The sequence below is a fragment of the Eptatretus burgeri genome, chromosome 3 (genome assembly GCF_056783735.1).
Source record: "Eptatretus burgeri isolate ZD-2024b chromosome 3, Ebu_testis_v1, whole genome shotgun sequence".
In the NCBI taxonomy this organism is placed as follows: Eukaryota; Metazoa; Chordata; class Myxini; order Myxiniformes; family Myxinidae; genus Eptatretus; species Eptatretus burgeri.
In genome coordinates this window covers 70643384-70665619 of record NC_140963.1, presented here as the reverse complement: position 1 = coordinate 70665619, position 22236 = coordinate 70643384, and the positions used below count along the sequence as shown (strand labels likewise).

Here is a 22236-nt window from a genome sequence, read left to right as displayed (position 1 = left end):
AAAAAAAACAAGCCTCACTTTCGGGTGCACAGGATTCCTGGGCAAGGGGTGAAAGACCCCCTTACCTGGGCACAGGATGGAAACTAGTTAGGGGGAAGGGTTAGCTTAGCTAGACCGACTTCATGGGGCAGGGGTAAGTCCTCATGGAGTCCGTGGAATGGATTAGTTAGAGGGATTGTAGCCAGATTTAGGTGGGGAAATAAAATGATTTATTTGGAGACAGTGACAGACTTGTGAATGTGTAGAGGGGACGTAGCTTAGCTACGTAGTGTTAAAAGGAACGTGCTATAGTTTAAGGGACGACGTGGGAGCACGAGTTAGTTAGGGGATGCAGATAGAAGGATGGCAGAGTTCAGCGGTGTGTGTGTTGAAGTGTTGAAGAGTTGAGAGGTGAGTACATGGTGAGTGAGTGAGGCCAGCGGGTCTGTGTGGATGGAGCGAATGGGGAATGCATGGTGCGATGAGTGATTGGGGGGAGGAGTGACTCCCGCCCAAGGGACCCCGGGGTCAGAGTAAAGTGAGTTAGCTGGGTTAGTCAAATTGAAAAATGGAGGTCGTTTTGTTGTTGGTGGGTGTGTAGGCTCGAAACCCGTTTGGAGGGGTGCAGGAGCCCTGTTGACGGGCTTGGGAGCGTGGCTGCGAAAGGTGAGTATCGCTGAGTGGGTACCCCGGGCACCAGGCTAGTCGGCCGCGGTAGGCCATGGGCCCATGGGGGGGCCGGGATAGAGTAGTGGGCACGGGTGCGCCTGCTTGGTGCGGGGGCCCGGGGCGCCATTAGCCACGTGGGCAGTGTTGTGGGCACGGGTGACCCTCGGAAAGGGGCCCGAGAGGCCGGCCTGCCACGTGTGCGTTTCAGGGGAGGTGCCATGGGGGGCACTCCCCGGTGTTAGGGAGCTGGTAGGCTCGGAGGCAGTGTCGTGCCCGGGGGTGCCATAGCGGGAGATTCGGCAGAGGGTCGTGCCTGCCAAAGGGAGCCACGTGTCCCAGCCAGGAGACCGTGTGAGGGCACGGAGAGAAAATTGGGGGGCGAGGCCCGAAATTGTGAGGACACCAACACAGGCGACGGGAATCTGGGTTGTTAGAACTAATACTTTAAGCGAGAGGCGCTTGTTGAAAGCCCCGGGGTAGTTTAACAGTTAAATGGATAGGGTAGATTAGGAAGTGTACCCCTCCGCACCATCCATCCCCTCGCTGTCGTTGTGGGCCGCTGGACCCACTTTGGTTATAGATCGCCGAACTCTGGGGAGGCCATTCTGGGGCTTCGTTGGGCCTCGACACAGGACGTTAGCTCTCCCTTATTCCCCTCCGGGAAGGGAACGTAGGGGTTGGGAGTAGGCTAGGTGACAGAATAGGTTAGCCGAACAAGGACGATAAAGGGGGTTAGGGGACGATTTATAGTGGGGAAGTAAAAATAAAAACAATAAAAAAATAAGTTGGGGCTAAATTGGGGTTTGACAAATTAAGGGAGTGGGTATGTACAGTGACAGGCAAAGGCGATAGGTTGGGAGGGAGACAGGTAGGTAGGTCCGAGCCCGCCCTCCAAGTGGCCAGCACCACCGCACTCCCTCCACCAACCTCCACTGAACGGCAAGAGCTGGCCAACTTCATCGGCTGGCCGTGTTTTGCTTCAAGGCGGAGGCCGGCCAACTTCATCGGCAGCTGTTGTTTTGCTGCAAGGCCTGTGCCATCGGCTGGCCGTGTTTGCTTCAAGGCCTGTGCCGGCCAGTTCATCTGCCCGCTATGTTTGCCTGCAGCGGCCTTCTTCTGCGGGCTGTGTTTGCCTGCTCACCTTTGCCATGCCATGCCCACTGCCCACGTTCACCAGCCCCGTTCAATTTTTGCTTTGCCCCCCCTGTTCGTTTCCATGTGCGCCAGGATCAGAAAGCAACAGTTTGCAAGCTGCGAGAACTGCCCTGTTGGCAGCTACAACACGGGCCTGCAGTGGCAGCCCGTGCACCGTGTTTTGCGTCCATCCATTCATCCATTCATTCGTTGTGCTCATTGCGTGTGCCACTTGAGCTGGCACGGAGACTGCGTTGTGCAGCCCATGCACCGTTGTGGTTCACTGCATTCAGTTCAAACCGTTCATGCATCCATTCGTTGTGCTCATTGCGTGTGCCACTTGAGCTGGCACGGAGACTGCGTTGTGCAGCCCATGCACCGTTGTGGTTCACTGCATTCAGTTCAAACCGTTCATGCATCCATTCGTTGTGCTCATTGCGTGTGCCACTTGAGCTGGCACGGAGACTGCGTTTGCAGCCCAAGCACCGTTGTGGTTCACTGCGTTCAGTTCAAAAGGGAAGGCCTTGGACTGCGTGTGAGCAGCCAGCCACGTTCCCTGTCACCTGCATTGTTTGAGCCAGAGACTGCATGTGGGCAGCCTGGCTCCCTGCTAACTGCTTTTCTTTTGCAGAGTTCAATGATCCTGGGCCATGGTTTAGTGTAAGATTTGTAAGTTAAGGTTAAGATGTACTGTAAATATGAGTGCGCCCCCGGCATGTCTGTCTAGCGCCGGCAATTTTATTTAAGTCGTCCGTGTGAGTGAGTTTGTTTAGATAGTTACGCAGCCCTCAGGTTATTTATTTTGGGGACACGAATACCATGAATGTCGCACTCAGGGATCCGTAGGTAAAATGTACTAGGGGAAAACTACACATGATGGCACACGAAAATTTGACGACTCGGGACGAGTCTGTAAAAAGGGAAGGGGGTAGTGTTGTGGTTATCAGATTCGCAAACCACCATTCAGGTCCCTTAGGTGAGGTATCTCGGTAAGTACATGTGTAGTTAGGCCCGAACCCGTTGTCTAGTGGGAATACATGTCATTTATGCGAGCTGCGACTCTTCAGGATAGCCGTTTTTCTTTTACTATCTTTATTTTGGACCAACCGCCATGATTACCACCACAACCACAACATCAACCACCAACCACAACGCCGCTTCACCACAACCGCCACGACCTTCACGTCACACCTCGCAACCGTAGCATCGCCACCGTTCTTGCCCCGCTGTGGGTACCGGTGTTGGACTCGTGCAGGGCGCACGTCGAACAGCGTGTACAAAATCACGGATTTTGTGCTTCAAAAACGGATCAAAAACGACACACGCCCACTTTTGCCGTCCAATCGGTGAGCGAGGGGCGATTTGGCCCCGCCTCCAGAACGATCGATATATGCAAATTTGTGGATCAAAAAGCCTTCACGCCCACTTTTTCTCGGGCCAATGGGGAGCGAGGTGAAAGGTCAAAGGGAGGGGGTCAAAGGCGAAGCTACGGGGGGATAAAAGGACCGTGTTCGTCAGTCAGAGTGTGTGGAAGTCTGGAGCCCGAAGCCTGCAGTAGCTGGAGAAGCTGAAGAGAGTCGAACGAGGAGAGCCCAAAGAAGAGTCCAGGGTGGAGAGTCCAGAGGCGGAGAGGCGGCAGCGGCGAAGGCAGACGAGGGGTGCTCGCGACAGTGCCGGGAGCTGCACGCCCGAGGAAGGCCGGCAGCGCGACCTGGCCGAGGTGGAGACGCACACCAGGGATAATAAAGATCCTCTATACCCCGAGCATCAGCAACCCCCTCCTGTTTCCCCCCCGCGCTGAGATAGTGCGACCAAGGGGGCCCCTTTCCCACCCCCTGCCAGACACTGTCCGCGAGGCCCGCGGAGTAAGGCGCCATCGCCGCTCCGCGTCTCATCACCAGACGGGTAGGCGCGACCCGGTCTCGGCCTCAGGCCCGCCTCATCCTTGAGGGTATTTCTTTTCCTTGGTTTTGGGTATGTGTTGTCGGCGCCGTCTGTGAAGTAGAATTGTATAAGTGTTGCCGTGTGCTCGGTAGTCGGTATTAGCTCTGCATTGTCTTCGCTTTTATATTTGCTTTTTGTGTAAATGGAATTGTGTTTTTTTTGTGTGCTTTTGGTGGAATTGAATATGTGTGCTTCCCGTGTGCCGCGAATAAATGTGCTTTATTATTGAACTGTTCTCCCGCTTCGCTTCGTCTTTTCTCCCATTGAATCCTCATCTTGCTTCACGTAAAGGGTTGGTAGTGGGCTGAATACGCCCGATAATTAATCGAACCGTCGAGGTCGACGATAACACCGCTCGGTTATTCTGATAGTACGGAACGGGTCGCTTAAGTGGCCCGTGTCCGAAGTCGACCTGCGGCGAGGTGCGATCGCCCGGTCTACCCTCCGCGTGGGTACTTAGGTAGGTCGAATTCGGCGAGCAACCCTATCCCACGCGGGGGCTGATTGGCTCGATCGCGGTGAGACCGAAAGGTCCACCCGTGACTGGTTCCCGGCGTTAGTCCGAGAGGGTCACGACTGGATTGTCCGTCCGGTGGGCGACGTGCCGCGATTCGAGTTACGTGGCCGTCAGCACGCCGGCGGGCGCGAAGACCGCAACAATATTAACTTTTTTACACATCTTGGCTATTTACATGTTTATTCATCTTGGCTATTTAAATGTTTATACATCTCGACTATTTATTTGTTTACACATCTTGGCTATTTATGTTTATCCATCTTGGCTATTTACATGTTTACACATCTTGGTTATTTACTTGATTACACATCTTGGCTATTTACATGTTTATACAACTTGACTATTTACATAATTACTTGTTTACACATCTTGGCTATGTACATGTTTACACATCTTGGCTATTTACATGTTTACACATCTTGGCTATTTACATGTTTACACATCTTGGCTATTTACATGTTTACACATGTTGGCTATTTACATGTTTATACATCTCGACTATTCACATGTTTACACATCTTGGCTATTTACATGTTTATACATCTTGGATATTTACATGTTTACACATCTTGGCTATTTACATGTTTATACATCTTGACTATTTACTTGTTTTCACATCTCGACTATTTACATGTTTACACATCTGGGCTATTTACATGTTTACACATCTTAGCTATTTACTTGTTTATAGATATCAGCTATTTACATGTTTATACATCTTGACTATTTACTTGTTTACACATTTTGGCTATTTACATATTTACTTGTTTACACTTCTTGGCTATTTACATGTTAACACATCTTCGCTATTTACATGTTTAGACATCTTGGCTATTTACATGTTTATACATCTCGGCTATTTCCATGTTGACACATCTTGGCTATTTTCATGTTTACACATCTTGGCTATTTTCATGTTTATACATCTCAGCTATTTACATGTTTACACATCTTGGCTATTTTCACGTTTACACATCTTGGCTATTTTCATGTTTATACATCTCAGCTATTTACATGTTTATACATCTTGACAATTTACTTGCTTACACATTTTGGCTATTTACATGTTTACACATGTTGGCTATTTCCATGTTTATACATCTTGACGATTCACATGTTTACACATCTTGGCTATTTACATGTTTATACATCTTGGATATTTATATGTTTACACATCTTGGTGATTTACTTGTTTATACATCTTGACTATTTACTTGTTTACACATCTTGGCTATTTACATGTTTATACATCTCGGCTATTTACATGTTTATACATCTCGGCTATTTACATGTTTATACATCTCGACTATTTATTTATTTGTTTACGCATCTTGGCTATTTATATGTTTATCCATCTTGGCTATTTACTTGTTTACACATCTTGGATATTAACTTGTTTACACATCGTGACTATTTACTTGTTTACACATCTTGGCTATTTACATGTTTACACATGTTGGCTATTTGTATGTGTATACATCTTTACTATTTACATGTTTACACATCTTGGCTATTTACATGTTTATACAACTCGAATATTTACATGTTTACACATCCTGGCTATTTACATGTTTACACATCTTGGCGATTTACATGTTTATAAATCTTGGATATTTACATGCTTATACATCTCGACTGTTTACATATTTACTTGTTAACACATCTTGGCTATTTACATGTTGACACATCTCGGCTATTTACATGTTTACATATCTTGGCTATTTACATGTTTATACATCTCAGCTATTTACATGTTTATACATCTTGACAATTTACTTGTTTACACATTTTGGCTATTTACATGTTTACACATGTTGGCTATTTACATGTTTATACATCTCGACTATTCACATGTTAACACATCTTGGCTATTTATATGTTTACACATGTTGGCTATTTACATGTTTATACATCTCGACTATTCACATGTTAACACATCTTGGCTATTTATATGTTTATACATCTTGGCTATTTACATGTTTACACATCTTGGCTATTTATATGTTTATACATCTTGGATATTTACATGTTTATACATCTCGACTATTTATTTGTTTACACATCTTGGCTATTTATATGTTTATACATTTGGATCTTTACATGTTTACACATCTTGGCAATTTACTTGTTTACACATCTTGGCTATTTACATGTTTATACATCTTGACTATTTACTTGTTTACACATCTTGGCTATTTACATGTTTATACATCTCGACTATTTACATGTTACACATCTGGGCTATTTACATGTTTACACATCTTGGCTATTTACATGTTTATACATCTCAGCTATTTACATGTTTATACATCTTGACGATTTACTTGTTTACACATTTTGGCTATTTACATGTTTACACATGTTGGCTATTTACATATTTACTTGTTTGCACTTCTTGGCTATTTACATGTTAACACATCTTGGCTATTTACATGTTTAGACATCTCGGCTATTTACTTGTTAACACATCTTGGCTATTTACATGTTTACACATCTTGGCTATTTACATGTTTATACATCTTGGCTATTTACATATTTACACATCTTGGCTATTTACATATTTACAGATCTTGGCTATTTCCATGTTGACACATCTTGGCTATTTACATGTTTACACATCTTGGCTATTTACATGTTTATACATCTTGACTATTTACTTGTTTACACATGTTGGCTATTTACATGTTTACACATGTTGGCTATTTACATGTTTATACATCTCGACTATTCACATGTTTACACATCTTGGCTATTTACATGTTTATACATCTTGGATATTTACATGTTAACACATCTTGGCTATTTACATGTTTATACATCTTGACTATTTACTTGTTTTCACATCTTGGCTATTTACATGTTTATACATCTCGACTATTTACATGTTTACACATCTGGGCTATTTACATGTTTACACATCTTGGCTATTTACTTGTTTATACATCTCAGCTATTTACATGTTTATACATCGTGACTATTTACTTGTTTACACATTTTGGCTATTTACATATTTACTTGTTTACACTTCTTGGCTATTTACATGTTAACACATCTTCGCTATTTACATGTTTAGACATCTTGGCTATTTACATGTTTATACATCTCGGCTATTTACTTGTTAACACATCTTGGCTGTTTACATGTTTACACATCTTGGCTATTTCCATGTTTATTCATCTCGACTATTTACATATTTACATGTTTATACATCTTGGCTATTTACATTTTTATACATCTCGACTATTTACATGTTTATATATCTCGGCTATTTACATGTTTATACATCTCGACGATTTACTTGTTTACACATCTTGGCGATTTACATGTTTACACATCTTGGCTGTTTACTTGTTTACACATCTTGGCTATTTACATGTGTATACATCTTGACTATTTACTTGTTTACACATCTTGGATATTTACATGTTTATACATCTCGACTATTTACATATTGACTTGTTTACACATCTTGACTATTTACTTGTTTACATATCTTGGCTATTTACATATTTACACATCTTGGCTATTTACATGTTTTTCCATCTCGACTATTTACAAGTTTTCACATCTTGTCTATTTACATGTTTTTCCATCTCGACTATTTACAAGTTTTCACATCTTGTCTATTTACATGTTTATACATCTCGATTATTTACTTGTTTACACATCTTGGCTATTTACATGTTTACACATGTTGGCTATTAATATGTTTATATATCTTGGCTATTTACATGTTTACACATCTTTGCTATTTACATGTTTATACATCTTGGATATTTACATGTTTATATATCTCGACTATTTACATATTTTCTTGTTTACACATCTTGGCTATTTACATGTTTACACATCTTGGCGATTTACATGTTTATACATCTCGACTATTTCCTTGTTCACACATCTTGGCTCTTTACATGTTTACACATCTTGACTATTTTCATGTTTATACATCTTGCCTGTTTACATGTTGGCACATCTTGGCTATATACATGTTTATACATCTCGACTATTTGCATCTTTACTTGTTTACACTTCTTGGCTATTTACACGTTGACACATCTTGGCTATTTACATGTTTACACATCTTGGCTATTTACATGTTTATACATCTCGACTCTTTACATGTTTACACATCTTGGCTATTTGGTCGTCGTTCATGAACTGGTCACCCTAAAAAGTCGGAGTTGTTACATGTTTTTCAAAACATCCACTTTCCACTTTGACTACAGACCAGAAAAACCACAGATATCTGGATATCTTTGTATGAGAAGAATGGTAATTTTGTCGAGTTTAATGTAGAAAAAACAGAAATAAAAAATATGCAAGAGTTTTTGTGTAACAGGCAAATAAGTGATACAAGTCAGGGGTGGAGTAAACAGGCGGAGGCGGCGGATGTGGCGGATACGGCGGATGTGGTGAGTCAAATTTGGAATAAAATGAATTTATTTCAATCAATAAGCTTTAATCTAATCTATTTTGTTATTTTTTAGGTGAGTCACACTTGGGACTTGCTGTTGCATGATGCAAAACTGATTATTCAACTCGTTATTATTCAGCAAACCCTGACCAATTTGTACAAACTCCTAAAAGAGATCTAGTAAATATCTTTACATAATTATGTATCTGGCAGATTCTCAGGATTAATTTGGCACTTGATTTGTCCAAAACGGCCAAAGGATGACTGATCCACATCCAATTTACTCAGAAAGGGTGAATTCGAGATAAACGCGAAAATGTGTTTTCCTTGTAATGCATTATCCATTAAAGTCCATAATTAAAAATACCATATTCGCCGTTAATTAGTGGTTTTTGCTAATTTTTTTTCACACAAGTGCATGTGGCTTGGTGATGTCTATCAACACAGAGAAAACTGAAAAAATTGAATATTTTGACCCTGTAACGCAAATGATGACCAGTTCATGAACTTCGACCATATAACGAATGATGGCTTGCATAAGCTTGTCATTTTTTTTGAGATCAGATCCAGGATGGCTAACTGGTGGCCAATTTGTGACTTAAATGTGTCCGCAAACATTTCACAGATATGCATGGTCCGATTCTGTTCAAACTTTGCACAAGTACAGGACATGATGGCATACACGTGCCCCTCGCTTTATTTTCTGAGTTGATCAAAGATGGCTGACTGGTGGATATTTTAGTTGTCCATAAATATGGGCTCGCCCTTTAACTCAAACACAGCAAAATTTGAACAACAACTGGGGCTCACATTTTAAGTCTTTTTACTTGTTTCAATTGTGATGTGTTTATTTTTGGCTGTCGCTGACTTTCAATATTTTCTGGAAGCCCAGGAACCTAACCCCCTTATTACCATACAAAATTGGTTTTAACTATCGCGTTTTTAACTATTGCGGCATTTTTCAGGAACATAATTCACACTATATTAAAGGCTTCACTGTACTTGGATATGTTAAATAAGTTGGTGTATAAGACACCATCAACGGCACTAAACTTCTGTATTTTTTTTTAATACATCCTTTGAAATCATGATTTTCTTTCAATTGAATGGTCTTCTTAAATGCTATGTGGGGTAAGGCGTTCTACCAACTCTCCAGTTCTCAAAGCAACTCTTTCGATATTTTGCAGTTCCACATCTGACTGAAGTCATAGCAGAGGCTGTAAACATGAAATTGAGCTGTTTCGTCTAACTATTGTGTTTGTCAAGTCTTTGAGAACACTTCAGGACACTACTTACATACTTTTGACACGAGGGCTTTTGCTTCATCAATCGTTGTCTTGATGACCTCCTGCATTTTTTTATTCGGGGCTGTGAAACAAAGAAAGAGAGCGTGAAGTAATGAGTGAAACATTGTGACTATGCTCAATGTCCCAAGTTCCACACAAAGTAACATTGCTGCTTTAACGGTGAAGGGTATAGTCCATGGGCTTATGTAACATTTTCTGGATTTGTCATTTTTTGGGGTAGATTTGTGGCACCCATGTCTAAACACATCTAGAAACTTCACTGGTTTAGAAAAAAAGGGTGCCAGTTTTTCCATTAACATTTAGGGCCTCCATTTTGAATTTCAAAATGGCCACCGCCGAAAATCTTCTTTTAAAAATAATATTGCAAATTAACGATCACTATTCATTCAAATGTCATACAATATTTATTTTATTTTATCTAAACTCATATAAAGGGGACAAAGATTCATTAGAAGCAAACTGAGAGCACTCAAAATACTCTAAATATTGGGAAAAATTCAAGATGGCCGCCTGATTTGGGGGGTTTTCTCTGTAAAATGCTATTACTTTTGAACCACTTGACATAAGAAGATGTTTTTGGTGTCTAATCATATGTTTTAGCACAGGAGGATTCCAATAATAACAACATATTTATGATTGGAACACTCTTCGCCAATCCTCCAAAACATTTAACAGAAATAATATAGAGCATGTAATTCAATATAAATTTATTTGGGCGGTTATACAATTAGAAGATGGATAAGTTTTTTTTTCAAAGGTATGAAAATGCTACATGTATGAATCAGGAGTGTCAACGTTACTGATTAAACATTTATAATTGTCATTGCTTCAATCATCTTCGAGATCTTCGCCAATTCTTGGTGGTGTTATGTTCGTACAGCTGTCGCCTTCCCCACCACATTTGCAAAGTTCGGTACAGACCACACCGTTTCCTCTGCATGAGCACCTTCTTGAACACTTTGATTTCTCACAGTTACACCTGACGAGCTGCAGCACTGAGACTGGAGCTGGTGCAACCTGAGAAAGAACAATCAGTAGGTTTTTGTCTTGGTTTCGCCACCCCAAGGTCAAAGGGTCAACAAAAGTTGGGTTCAATACCATATCCTGGCGCCAGATATTACACTGGGCATGGGCACGGCATATATGTTCAATCCATGCTCCCTGAGTCGGTGGCAGTTTGTCAACTCCTTATTCATCTGTGAGTTGCTTGAACAAAAACCATCTCAGCAGCTTTGCTTGCCCAAAGTGGACTCCAACTGGAGAGAAAAGTGAGCAAAGAAACTCTTCACAACCATGAAGAACTTCTTCAGATGGCTCATCCCTTTCGCCAAGGTCAGCTCGTGCTCTCAGAATGGTGGGGCTTGCCTTCAGGAAAGTTGTAAAGCACCCCTTCTTTCCCTTCCCTTGGATACGTCCTGTCGTATCACAGCCTGCACCGGAAATCAGCTATATATGATTTTGGTGTCAGAGACATTTGCCTCTTTGTTTTGCATGCTTACACTATGGAATGTGAAAGAGTGTGACATGTGTTGCTGAGCTGCTTGGCACGTGTGTCTGTTGTTGCATCTTGAGTTCCTTGTAATGTCCACCTCATAATAGCAACCAGTTATGCAGGTACACACTGTTCTTCACAATTTGTCAATTAGCCATTAAAGGTCCATGGGTTAGATTCGTGGGCTTGCAAGATAAATTGCCTAATAAGTTTTGAGCAATGAAAGATGGTCTTCATGTCTCATCTAATAGCTAAAACATCACGTTCCTCTACAACAGTATCTATTGATGACCGAACAGTTTCCTTAGAATGAATGACTGCAGGTTTTCTTCCTTTTGCTTCAGTTATTGTGAAGTTTGATATTTGTTGTTCTATTTTGGTGAGTAGCACTGCACGTGTAATCTGTGGGTTTGGAATGCCATGATTGTGCATAATTTGGTTGTATCCTGTTGCTACTTCACTCAAAGTAATGATGCTTCCTTGATCTATAGATTCCTGAAATTCAGCACTGAACTCGATCTCTGCAGAAATAAATTCCACTGTATTTTCTGCCTGATGTTCTCTGTTGCTGACTCTTTCTTTGGCTTGTATGTACTTGCGCCAGTTAATGGTATGGCAATTTTTGTGATATTTAATATCCCTTGAAAGAAAGTCTCCATCAGTTATGATGTTTGCCAGGTTTACTTTCCATTGTTCATTCCCGCTAACATCAACTATGTTTTGGATTGACACTCCAATATCGACACTTCGACAAGTAATAAGGCGTTGTCTTACCACCACAAATCTTCTCGTTTTGACAGAAGAAACAGTGTTCCTTTTGGAATGGAGGGTAACGAGATCTTGTTAGTGTGCTGGTAGATGCAGGAGTTGCTTGCGTTGGGGTGGAGATGTTTGTGATGCGGGAGGGCGACCATCGCCTTTGCTGTATGACAATACACTTGATTCTTGAGATAAAACTGCTTTGTCATATCTAGCTTTGTCTCTATCAATGTGTTGCTTGTGTGTTGCTTCACCATGACATGATTTGCGCCACACTGCATGTTGGTTGTTCAGTTCTTTTCCAGATATGCCACTCAGTTGTTGATGCAAATGAACATACTCAGGGTTTTGATATTGAGCCCTCTTGCTTATACAGTCCAACAATGATTGGTATGATTCCAGTTCTGGTAGTCGCAGATGCTCCAGTTGATGAACACCTTTAATGTCAGTGAACTTGTCTCCTTGACACAACAAGCAGATTCGAAAGTAAATGGAAGGTTCAGTTGCACGTTTCTTACATCATGGTTCTCCACAGGGCGCCATGGTTAATCTGGAATCATAACCATAAGTGAAATTAACAAGTTGCCATAAATTTCAATGCCTTAAGTATTTTATAGGATGGGATGTCCACTGTGCATTTTTGGTCTTCTGAAATAAAGCAGTAAGTTATTTGGTTCATAGTGGATATGCATCATATTGCAAGCAGAAAATATTTGTCAGATACCAGTAATAAGTGTCACATTCATACCAATATTTCTTGACATTAACATCAAACCTGTTGATATCCATGCAATCAGAGTTCAGATGAACAGTTGTCTCAACTACAATGCATTTGGTACCCAAACTCTATTTGCACACACTTTGAATTATATGTTCAAAATAACGTTAAATACCGAAAAATCATACAAAAAGGGTAAAAACGGCTGCTATTTTGAAATTCAAAATGGAGGCCCAAAAAGCTAATAGAAAAACTGGCACCCTTTTTTCCTTTATCAGTGAAGTTTATAGATGTGTTTAAACATGGGTGCCAAGAATCTACCCAAAATGTTGCTTTTTTTACATAAGCCCACAGACTAGTACCCACTGAATGAACAATTTTGTATTGTTGTTGGACATGTCACAATCAGAAAGTTAATGTCATATTAATAAAAGTGGTTGCAAAGAAAAGAAAGCCTTTGATTCCAACCTTGCCCATTTCTACGGCCAATTTCATCCTTGCAGTAGACGGCTCCTCCTGAAGGCACGCAGCGCAACCCCCACTCATCCTGCAGGCCTAATTCTTGCACTTGCTCCTCTGTCAAACCCTGCATCTCAGGAGGCAGTGACACGCCATGTTCTGCCAGCTCTGATAATTCTAATGGAAAGGATGGGAAGATAAGGGGGGAAGACCAGGATGACTGACAGCCTGTCACCAATGTTTTCAATGAACAATTAGCTCACCTGAACTTTAGTCCGGTGAGCTAAAACGATCGAGCAGTGTCTATGGGTGAGTCAGTCAGTCAGTCAGTTAGTTTGTGAACACTTCAGTCATTATCGCTTGAACAAAACACACGGTTTTGATGAAACTTGGCCACAAGCTTCATATCTGATGCCTAACAAAGGTGTATTGACCGCATCAAAATCTAAGCTCATTATGGGGGACTATGGGGGGGGTCAAACCTTCATCTCCCCCCCCCCCCCAAAAATAGGCATTTGCACTCTTGTCTGAAACCACACACACAATTCCGATGAAACTTGACCACAACCTTCATCACTCGTGATGTACCAAAGTTTGTTCACGGCATTAAAAAACAAAATAATCATGGTGTTTGTGGTTGTGCAGGGAGTTTGAGTGACTGTTGCTCCTGATCCAGGTGAGCTTCAGCACGTGCGGTCCTATTTTTTTCTTTTGGGAGTAAAAAGCAGTAAAATCTCAATGTTAACCACAATTATTTCACTGCAATTAAGAGCATTTCATGTAATAAGCTGGAATCTAACTATTTACCAGCCCAGCACAAGATAAATAAGCTGAAGTTAGTTTGATTTAAGTAGACCATCAAGGGTATATTGTCTTTATATAGTCTTCAATGTCTGACATTCCCACTAGCACATGTCTCATGATACTTGTATCCCAGGTTTACCTCATATCATGTTAATTTGTCCATTGTCTTTTAAGATAATTTATATAAAAGTACGTTGATGTCTCCTCATGTCCTTGTCCTGCATTTTATATAAGCACAAGCACCCCTCTGAGCCTTATACACTGCACAATTTATTTTTGAAACAATTCACATACCACAGCAAAGACGATGAACCTTAAGACGGGCATTGTAGATTTGTGAGACCTTCCGTGTGATCTCCGTTATTGGGGTGTTCAGTCCAACCTCAAGCAGAAACTGGCTCTCATCACCGCGCTTCACATGCAGTAGAACCACTGAGAAGACCATGCCACTGGATCATCAATTGGTCAAGTTACAACTCAAATTGGATGTTGATGCACACACTGAATGTTCAGGCCAAGGAGGTTTTTGCAAATATTTGGATTTTCTCACATTTCTAAAGACTCATACAATATAAAAACAATGACCCATTTGAAACATGTAAAACGAGAATGACACTTTTCGATATTGCCAGAGATGCCTCTACTCACATTATTTCATCATTCTACATACTTGTGCCAAGTTTGATTTAAATCCCTGAACTCAGATTCAAAAAATAAAGAATTCTGGCTGCCAGACAATGTGTCCGATCAAGTTGAAATTTAAAACACATCTTCCCCATCACGACTAGATCATAATTGTAAAGTTTGACTTTGATCGATGACGAGGTTCAAGAGAAGATTTTGTAATTTTTTTTCGTTCAATCCAATACAGCTGCCAGACCATGTGATCTATTAATAATTATTCGTGAACACCCTGGTATCACCAAGGCTTAGGGAACATGTGTTTGAAGTTTCCCTTCCATCTCTTAAGCCGTTCTGGAGAGGAGGATTTTTAAAGGTTTATTCTTAAAAAAAAATCAAAGCTGCCAAACCATGTGGCCTATGGTGTCATAGGTGGAGAACTTTTTCTTCCTCTTGGATAGGTGATCATACCTGTAAAGTTTTGCCTCGATCTGTTCAGCCATTTCAGAGAAAGGTTTTTGAAGACTTTTATGTTTAAAAAAATATATATATACATATATATATATGGCTATCGAACCACGTGAATGATGACATGATGACGTCATCAATCCCCCCCACCCCCATACATTTTTTTTTTTGCTCTCGATGACCCTCAAAATTTTTCATACTGATTGGATAAAGGATTTGACGTATGCAATTATGACATCATTACGAAGCCATATGACATCATCAAAAAAAAATCACACTTCGTCGACCGAGAATTAACAGGGTCCAACTACACTTTTTTAAAGCTTGAGAAAAATGAAATCAAAAATTCAAAGTGGAATTGCCGCTATCTCATAACATTTTATTTTCATATCGTGTGCTACATAACAGGTACATATAAAGGTTACATAAAATAATCTTACTTAGTTTCCTCTGTTGCCCTTCTACATGGACTTCTTCTAAATTTGAATGAAATGTCAGATAGACCCTGTTACTTCTCGGTCGACGACTTGTTTCCCATGAGGAGTACTTGACATGTGCCAAGTTTCAATTTTTTCCATAGAGAGGTTTCGGAGATACAGAGGTCCAAAGTTTTTCCTTTTTTCCAACATGGCTGCCACACCATGTGACCTATGATGTCATAATTATCATTAAACCATTCTGCATGTGTAGTTCTACCTATGGTGAAAATTTTGTACCAATTGGATAAGCGGTTGCAGAGAAAACAGACAAACTTAGCATGGACAGATGGACAACCCGAAACCATAACGGAGGTGATTCAAAAAAGAAACTACAACCGGGCATTCGGTGGAGCGCATACCTCGGCCCCGTAATGCCTGATCCACGAGAACATACCTGGCCCAATACATTTTTGAGATATCGTGCTATATATCTTTTTTGAACCCTATCTCTCAATTGTGAAGAATCACTTAAAAAATTATTATCGTCGGAGCCGGATTCGGATCTTCACCAAAATTGAATCAATTTGTCGTGGTTACACAACCAACATATTAATCAAGTTTCATCTGAATCCTTCCAACAACTTTTTAAGATACCGTGCTATATATTAGTTTAGCCTGATCAACGATGAAGAATCACTGAAAAAATTATCAGATCTGGATTTGGATCGTCACCAAAATCGAATCAATTCGTCGTGGTCACACACCCAACCTGTCCACCAAGTTTCATCCGAATCCGTCCACAACTTTTTGAAATGTCCTGTACACAGACAAACAGACAGAAAGGGGTGAAAACATAACCTCCATCCATCTTCAGTGGCGCAGGTAATGACAACTAACTCAGGCTTAACGGCAGATTCAAACTGAGCAACCGCGATAAATGCAGCAATGTCACTCCAGTCTTGTTCTCACCTCTTTCCTGAATCTGATCAGCAGAGTTATCCAACAGCTCAGCTGTAACATTTTGAATTGTCTGATGAATTGTCCTTTCAGGTCTCATCGACATAGCAAGCACTCATGAGGGTCAGCAATATTATTGTTTTCGTTTCAGGGATCATCATCATCATCATCTCACACCCACCCACTTCAACAACTCCCTTTTCATTTCCCTCAAAACCATATCAGTGGTTTCTGTTTGCAAGCAGCCCCTTCAGGTTTTAACACAGCCTGGTGTTGGCTCACTGGTTAGGGTGGTGGCTTGGGATCCTTGGGTCCTGAGTTCAAGCCCCGTCGGCCGCTGGATTAATACGCCAGGGGGTTGACTCAGCCTGTCATCCTTCCGAGGTCGGCGAAATGAGTACCAGTTCCAGTGTGTGTACTGGTAGAGGGGCACTGCATCAGCGACACAGTCGCGCTTCAAGAAATGATAGCTACCCCGGCAGCTAAGCTGCCATACGACCACCACCAGGTTTGAACATATCTTCATGGCTTTCCTCCCAGAAGTGGTCGACTCCAACATGAACGGTGGAACACTGCATTGCCTGAGAACCATATTTTTTTTTGGCCTTCTGTTGGTGTCATGGGAACGATTCACTACCTTAAGGCATGGGGATACTGATCATGTATGTTGTCCTGCTGGTGCCCATGCAGCATTGGCCACGGTGCCCACGTCTGCTGTGTCATCTGGGGCAGAGAGTGCTCCATTTAACACGTTTTTACTCTGTTTGTTTGTCGTCACGAATATGAAAAATACTTCACGGATTGCTTTGCTTTGTTTCCCAGCATACCATGCCTATATGCCTGGTGTTGGCTTAATGGTTAGGATCCTGAGTTCAAATCCCACTCGGCTGTTGAATTAATACCAGGTGGGGTTGACTCTGCCTGTCATCCTTCCGAGGTCAGCAAAATGAATGTCAGCATGCTGGTATGCTGTGTCGGAGTGGTGATTGTCCACCTCCAGGACTCTTCCCCCACCTCCAGGACTCTACCTACCCCCAACTCCAGGATTACCCCCACCTCCAGGACTCTACCCCCACCTTCAGGACTCTACCCCCACCTCCAGGACTCTACCCCCACCTCCAGGACCCTACCCCCACCTCCAGGACTCTACCCCCACCTTCAGGACTCTACCCCCACCTCCAGGACTCTACCCCCACCTCCAGGACCCTACCCCCACCTCCAGGACTCTACCCCCACCTCCAGGACTCTACCCCCACCTCCAGGACCCTACCCCCACCTCCAGGACCCTACCCCCAACTCCAGGATTACCCCCACCTCCAGGACTCTACCCCCACCTTCAGGACTCTACCCCCACCTCCAGGACTCTACCCCCACCTCCAGGACCATACCCCCACCTCCACGACCCTACCCCCATCTCCAGGACTCTACCCCCACCTCCAGGACCCTACCCCCACCTCCAGGACCCTACCCCCACCTCCAGGACTCTACCCCCACCTCCAGGACTCTACCTACCCCCACCTCCAGGACCCTACCCCCACCTCCAGGGTTGTGACCAATAACCAAGGACACTGCTTAGGCAGCACCAACGCTCTACACAGAGTATGGTCCCAATGGATGGATTTATAGATACTACACCTATCATGCTTCATAGGTTCCTGTGTTCTTATTCTTCAATCACGCACCAACTGCTCAAAATAACACTAAAACACGTCCGCTTTGCACACATTTGAACATTGCGATGTATTCACAATAAAATCTACTGAACACGAAGATCTCCGTATTTACAACACGATGGAACGACCCGTTTTGTCATTGTCAAATGTTACAGTTCATCATGCTCACTTGTTCGCCAGTTGGTGAAGTTTTCCGCAAGGCCCAAGCACTCCGTCAATTTACAAATATACAAATGCCCTGAAGGCAGCTATTATTTCATCTGAAAGCACGTCTAGGTGGTTTTTGAAGCCCTGAGGGCAGCTGTTACAACGCTGAAATCATGTTACGGGGGGGGGTGCGGTTTCCATGGCACTGCAAGGTTTCATTCAACATGGCGTGCTTTATTACCATGACAACAGCAAACGAAGCAAATCAGAATCTTTACAGATGCTGCGCAGTGTCATAAGAGAACCATCACATAATATAAATATCATGTTAACATGCCTAATGTACATCGTATACATAAAACCGTACCTTTAATATAAGATTGCATTCGTTTCAGGCCAAACATTCGATTTCAAACGAATCAAAGAATACAGATATAATAACCAAAACCGAGATATACAGGTTGGTCATGTTCTACCACATACAAAATGCAGCACTCAAAGCATTCACAATAAAGCTCTAAACGAAGCATTGTTAATGCAATTGTGCGTTGACAGCAGCTGGGAAACATGAAGCTCGAATGAAGGCCTCGGCCTTGTCAGCAAGACGGGCCACGTGGTGCTAGATCTTAAAAACCACAGCTCTCATGGTCTAATATCCTGCTACACAAACAACTTAATTATTCTTCACTTAATCCCCGTAAGAGCTTCATCTCTCTCCAGCGCTGAGCAAACATGCGAAGGAATACGAAACACGTGTTTGTGCACTTTTTCTTCATTCCCTCACTCCCTCCAAAACTCCTCACTCCCTCCAAAACTCCTCACTCCCTCCAAACATTTCCTACACAGCTGCACATCACCGCCCTCCACCGCCATCAGTGCCTGATCTCTGCCAATTAACTGTGTTCTTTTGTACACGACAGTATATAGTGCATGGTATTTGGGATTAGAAATGAGTATTTTAGAGGGACAGCGCAAGTTGGACGGTTTGGAGACAAAGTGAGAGAGGCGACATTGAGATGGTTTGGACACGTGCACAAGAGGGATGCAGGGAGGGATATATCAGGAGAAGGTTGCTGAGGATGCAGCCGCCTGGTAGGAGGAGAAGAGGAAGACCAAAGAATAGGTTTATGGATGTGATGAGGGTGGTTGGTGTGATAATGGAAGATGTAGAGGACACAGCGAAATGGAGACGGATGATCCGCTGTGGCAACCCCTAACTGGAGCAGCCAAAAGAAGAACAAGAAGAAGAATATAGTGCACATAGTGGGGCAACTTAGCTAAATATAACATAACAATTGTGCATTTTGTGAGGAAAGCACCAAATTTGGCACACTAGTAGCCTATCATATTATGAACAGATTTGGATATTGGGCCATCTCAAATTCAGCCGCTGATGGCTGTGGCAGCTATTTTCCACTGCCATCAAAAATTTTGAGATGGCCCAATATCCAAATCTGTTCATAATATGATAGGCTACTAGTGTGCCAAATTTGGTGCTTTCCTCACAAAATGCACAATTGTTATGCTAAGTTGCCCCACTAACAGTACATACAGCAAGGTAATGAAGCAGATCGAGGGATTTTGGAACTGCGACCTGAATCTGAATCTGCAGTTGACGTGAAGCCGAAACTGAAGCTGGATTTGTAAATTGTAAACTGCAGGTGATGCCGGAAACTGGAACTCGTTAAATATGTAGACAAGGAACCTTTCTGCAATGAAAAAACTGCTCTTAACGTCTAGAGTACTGATTTGCACTCAATGGTGAATCACAGGCCATATATGTATTACCTACAGATACAGGATACTTCCACAGTACATGGCATTGTTTTTATTCTTTTGGCTGTGAGTAGGATAGCATCATGGGCTCAGGGCGGTGTGGCTATACCAGGGATGCAACACCTGATGTATGTTAGAGCGCAGGAGCTCGGAGTTTGTTTGTGGTGCTCACCTACTTTTCACACACTTTTCTACTTTTCGCAAACGACACGGTGGGATCTTTAATGTACACCAACTAATGCCACAGACAAGACGCCCAGTTTAACGTCCATCTGAGGGACGGCACACGCATCGATGCCTCTCCTTGCTTGCAAGACACCAGGATGACAGTTTTAAGCTGGACCGAGATTAAAACCCAGGCTAGACGGCTCAGATGTGAGTGCATATTAGCTCAAGGCCATCATTTGTACAATACTCAGAAGAAGCATTACAAAATAGTACAATACATTAAAATAGTGCATACCAATCTGAAAAGTAAACAATCATGTAAAATGTAATTGTAATTAATGTGATTTAATATTAATACAAATTGTTGTGTAAATGGATTATAGGGGTTAATAATACTTAGTAAATTGCAGTTATATCGTGAGTAAATGTAATAACTAAGCCTGATGTAATTAATTGTGACATTAGAAATGTGTTGCTTATGTAAATAGCAGTAGTTAGATGTTGCCTCCCTCTCCCAGCATTTGCATCTGAAATTATCGACCCTTTTGATGCCATTTTAATGTCCTCACCTCTGTAATCTGTCTTTTATACGTTTTCTTTTTAGTGTATACTCGGCCATCGGCGCTATCCTGAGCAATAAAACAGGGATTGCTAATAGTGCTGAATGAGCCTGCCGAGACATAGGCAGCTCAAGCGTCATGAACGGGGTTTGCCTCGCCCACAGACTAGGCCACGGGACAATGGTGATTGAGAGGGAAGGGCATTGCACATCATTATGACACCCAGGCCCAGGGTAAAAAGGGTGGAACAAGGGCAGAAGCATGAGGAGAGTCAGTTTGGTGGGAACAGTGTTGCACTTCACTTGCTCCGACTGCATCCAGAGCCACGCCCAACCCGTGCCAGAACCATGCCCCACCTGAGTCTCTTCTTTTCTGGGACAGAAGACACAACGTGATGGGCCGTTTCCCTACCAGAGCGGCCAGGACCTTGATCATCCTCCGGTGCCCTGCTGAACACTGCACGGTATTTGTCTCGTAATTCTCTCCATCTCTCCACCATGTTGTGAACGATTAGGCCCAGGACTTAGGTGATGACAGAATCTCCGTTCATTCATTGGCGTCATGGTCACGAACTGGAAGTTGAATTAAGGGGTTTATTATTACATCATTGATTTTTGTGCTTCCTTGTGTTTTCTTCCCCATGACCATCATTCATGTTATTAAACATACCTGGCCTCAAGGTGAATTCTGGCTGCCATTGTTTCTTCATTGGTGATTACAAAAAGCCCATCTACACACAATTAGCTGAACTTCAACATGTGTATGCATGTTTCATGACAACCATTGTTTGTACAGCTGGCCTGACTCCACTTACAATTGGAATCTGACTCCACCCCTGAAAAAAATAAAGGATACGTCTACCATTTTTCTGCTCCGTAAGCCAAAGACATATTCAGAAGTGGAATATTCACAATCGCCATGCCTTCCATATAAGTTTTCTCTTCAGTGGGAAAAAGACCAAAAGCGACTGCGAAAAGCATCATCAAATGTCAAAAGGTTGCAGCCATCAACATCACAGGCATTCTGAGGCACCCAGTTACAGTTTGTGTAGGCCCCAGGCTTCAAGCCTTCTGATCTATAGCATCATCCCTTCTTGACCCAGTGGAATTGGAATATATCCGAGCTACATAAATACGATGTATTATGTATGCACATAAGCAATAGTTTTGGCTTCATTACATAACCTGAGTTGTGTTTTTTCAAGGCATCAAGCATTCAAGCCAGCGTTGTGTGACTATTCACCGCCTG

General features: G+C 42.4%; 1 protein-coding gene across 3 annotated transcripts in view; it reads right to left on the bottom strand.

Moving 5' to 3' along the window:
- CFAP298 (cilia and flagella associated protein 298) overlaps positions 1-18676 on the bottom strand; it is a 48292-nt gene extending 29616 nt beyond the window's left edge. Inside the window, exons 1-4 of one of the 3 annotated variants that reach the window (XR_015056241.1) lie at positions 18507-18676; positions 14494-14631; positions 13405-13572; positions 9961-10028 (exon numbers count right to left, since the gene is read on the bottom strand). Coding sequence is in view for 2 of the 3 variants with exons in the window: in XM_085873892.1 (XP_085730018.1) it covers positions 9961-10028; positions 13405-13572; positions 14494-14644 (387 nt within the window). In the remaining variant the exon portion in view is untranslated. Of the gene's footprint in view, positions 1-9960; positions 10029-13404; positions 13573-14493; positions 14645-18506 lie in introns of those variants that run through there. The other 2 variants (XM_085873893.1, XM_085873892.1) reach the window with 2 other exon arrangements.
- Between the last annotated feature and the right edge of the window lie 3560 nt (positions 18677-22236).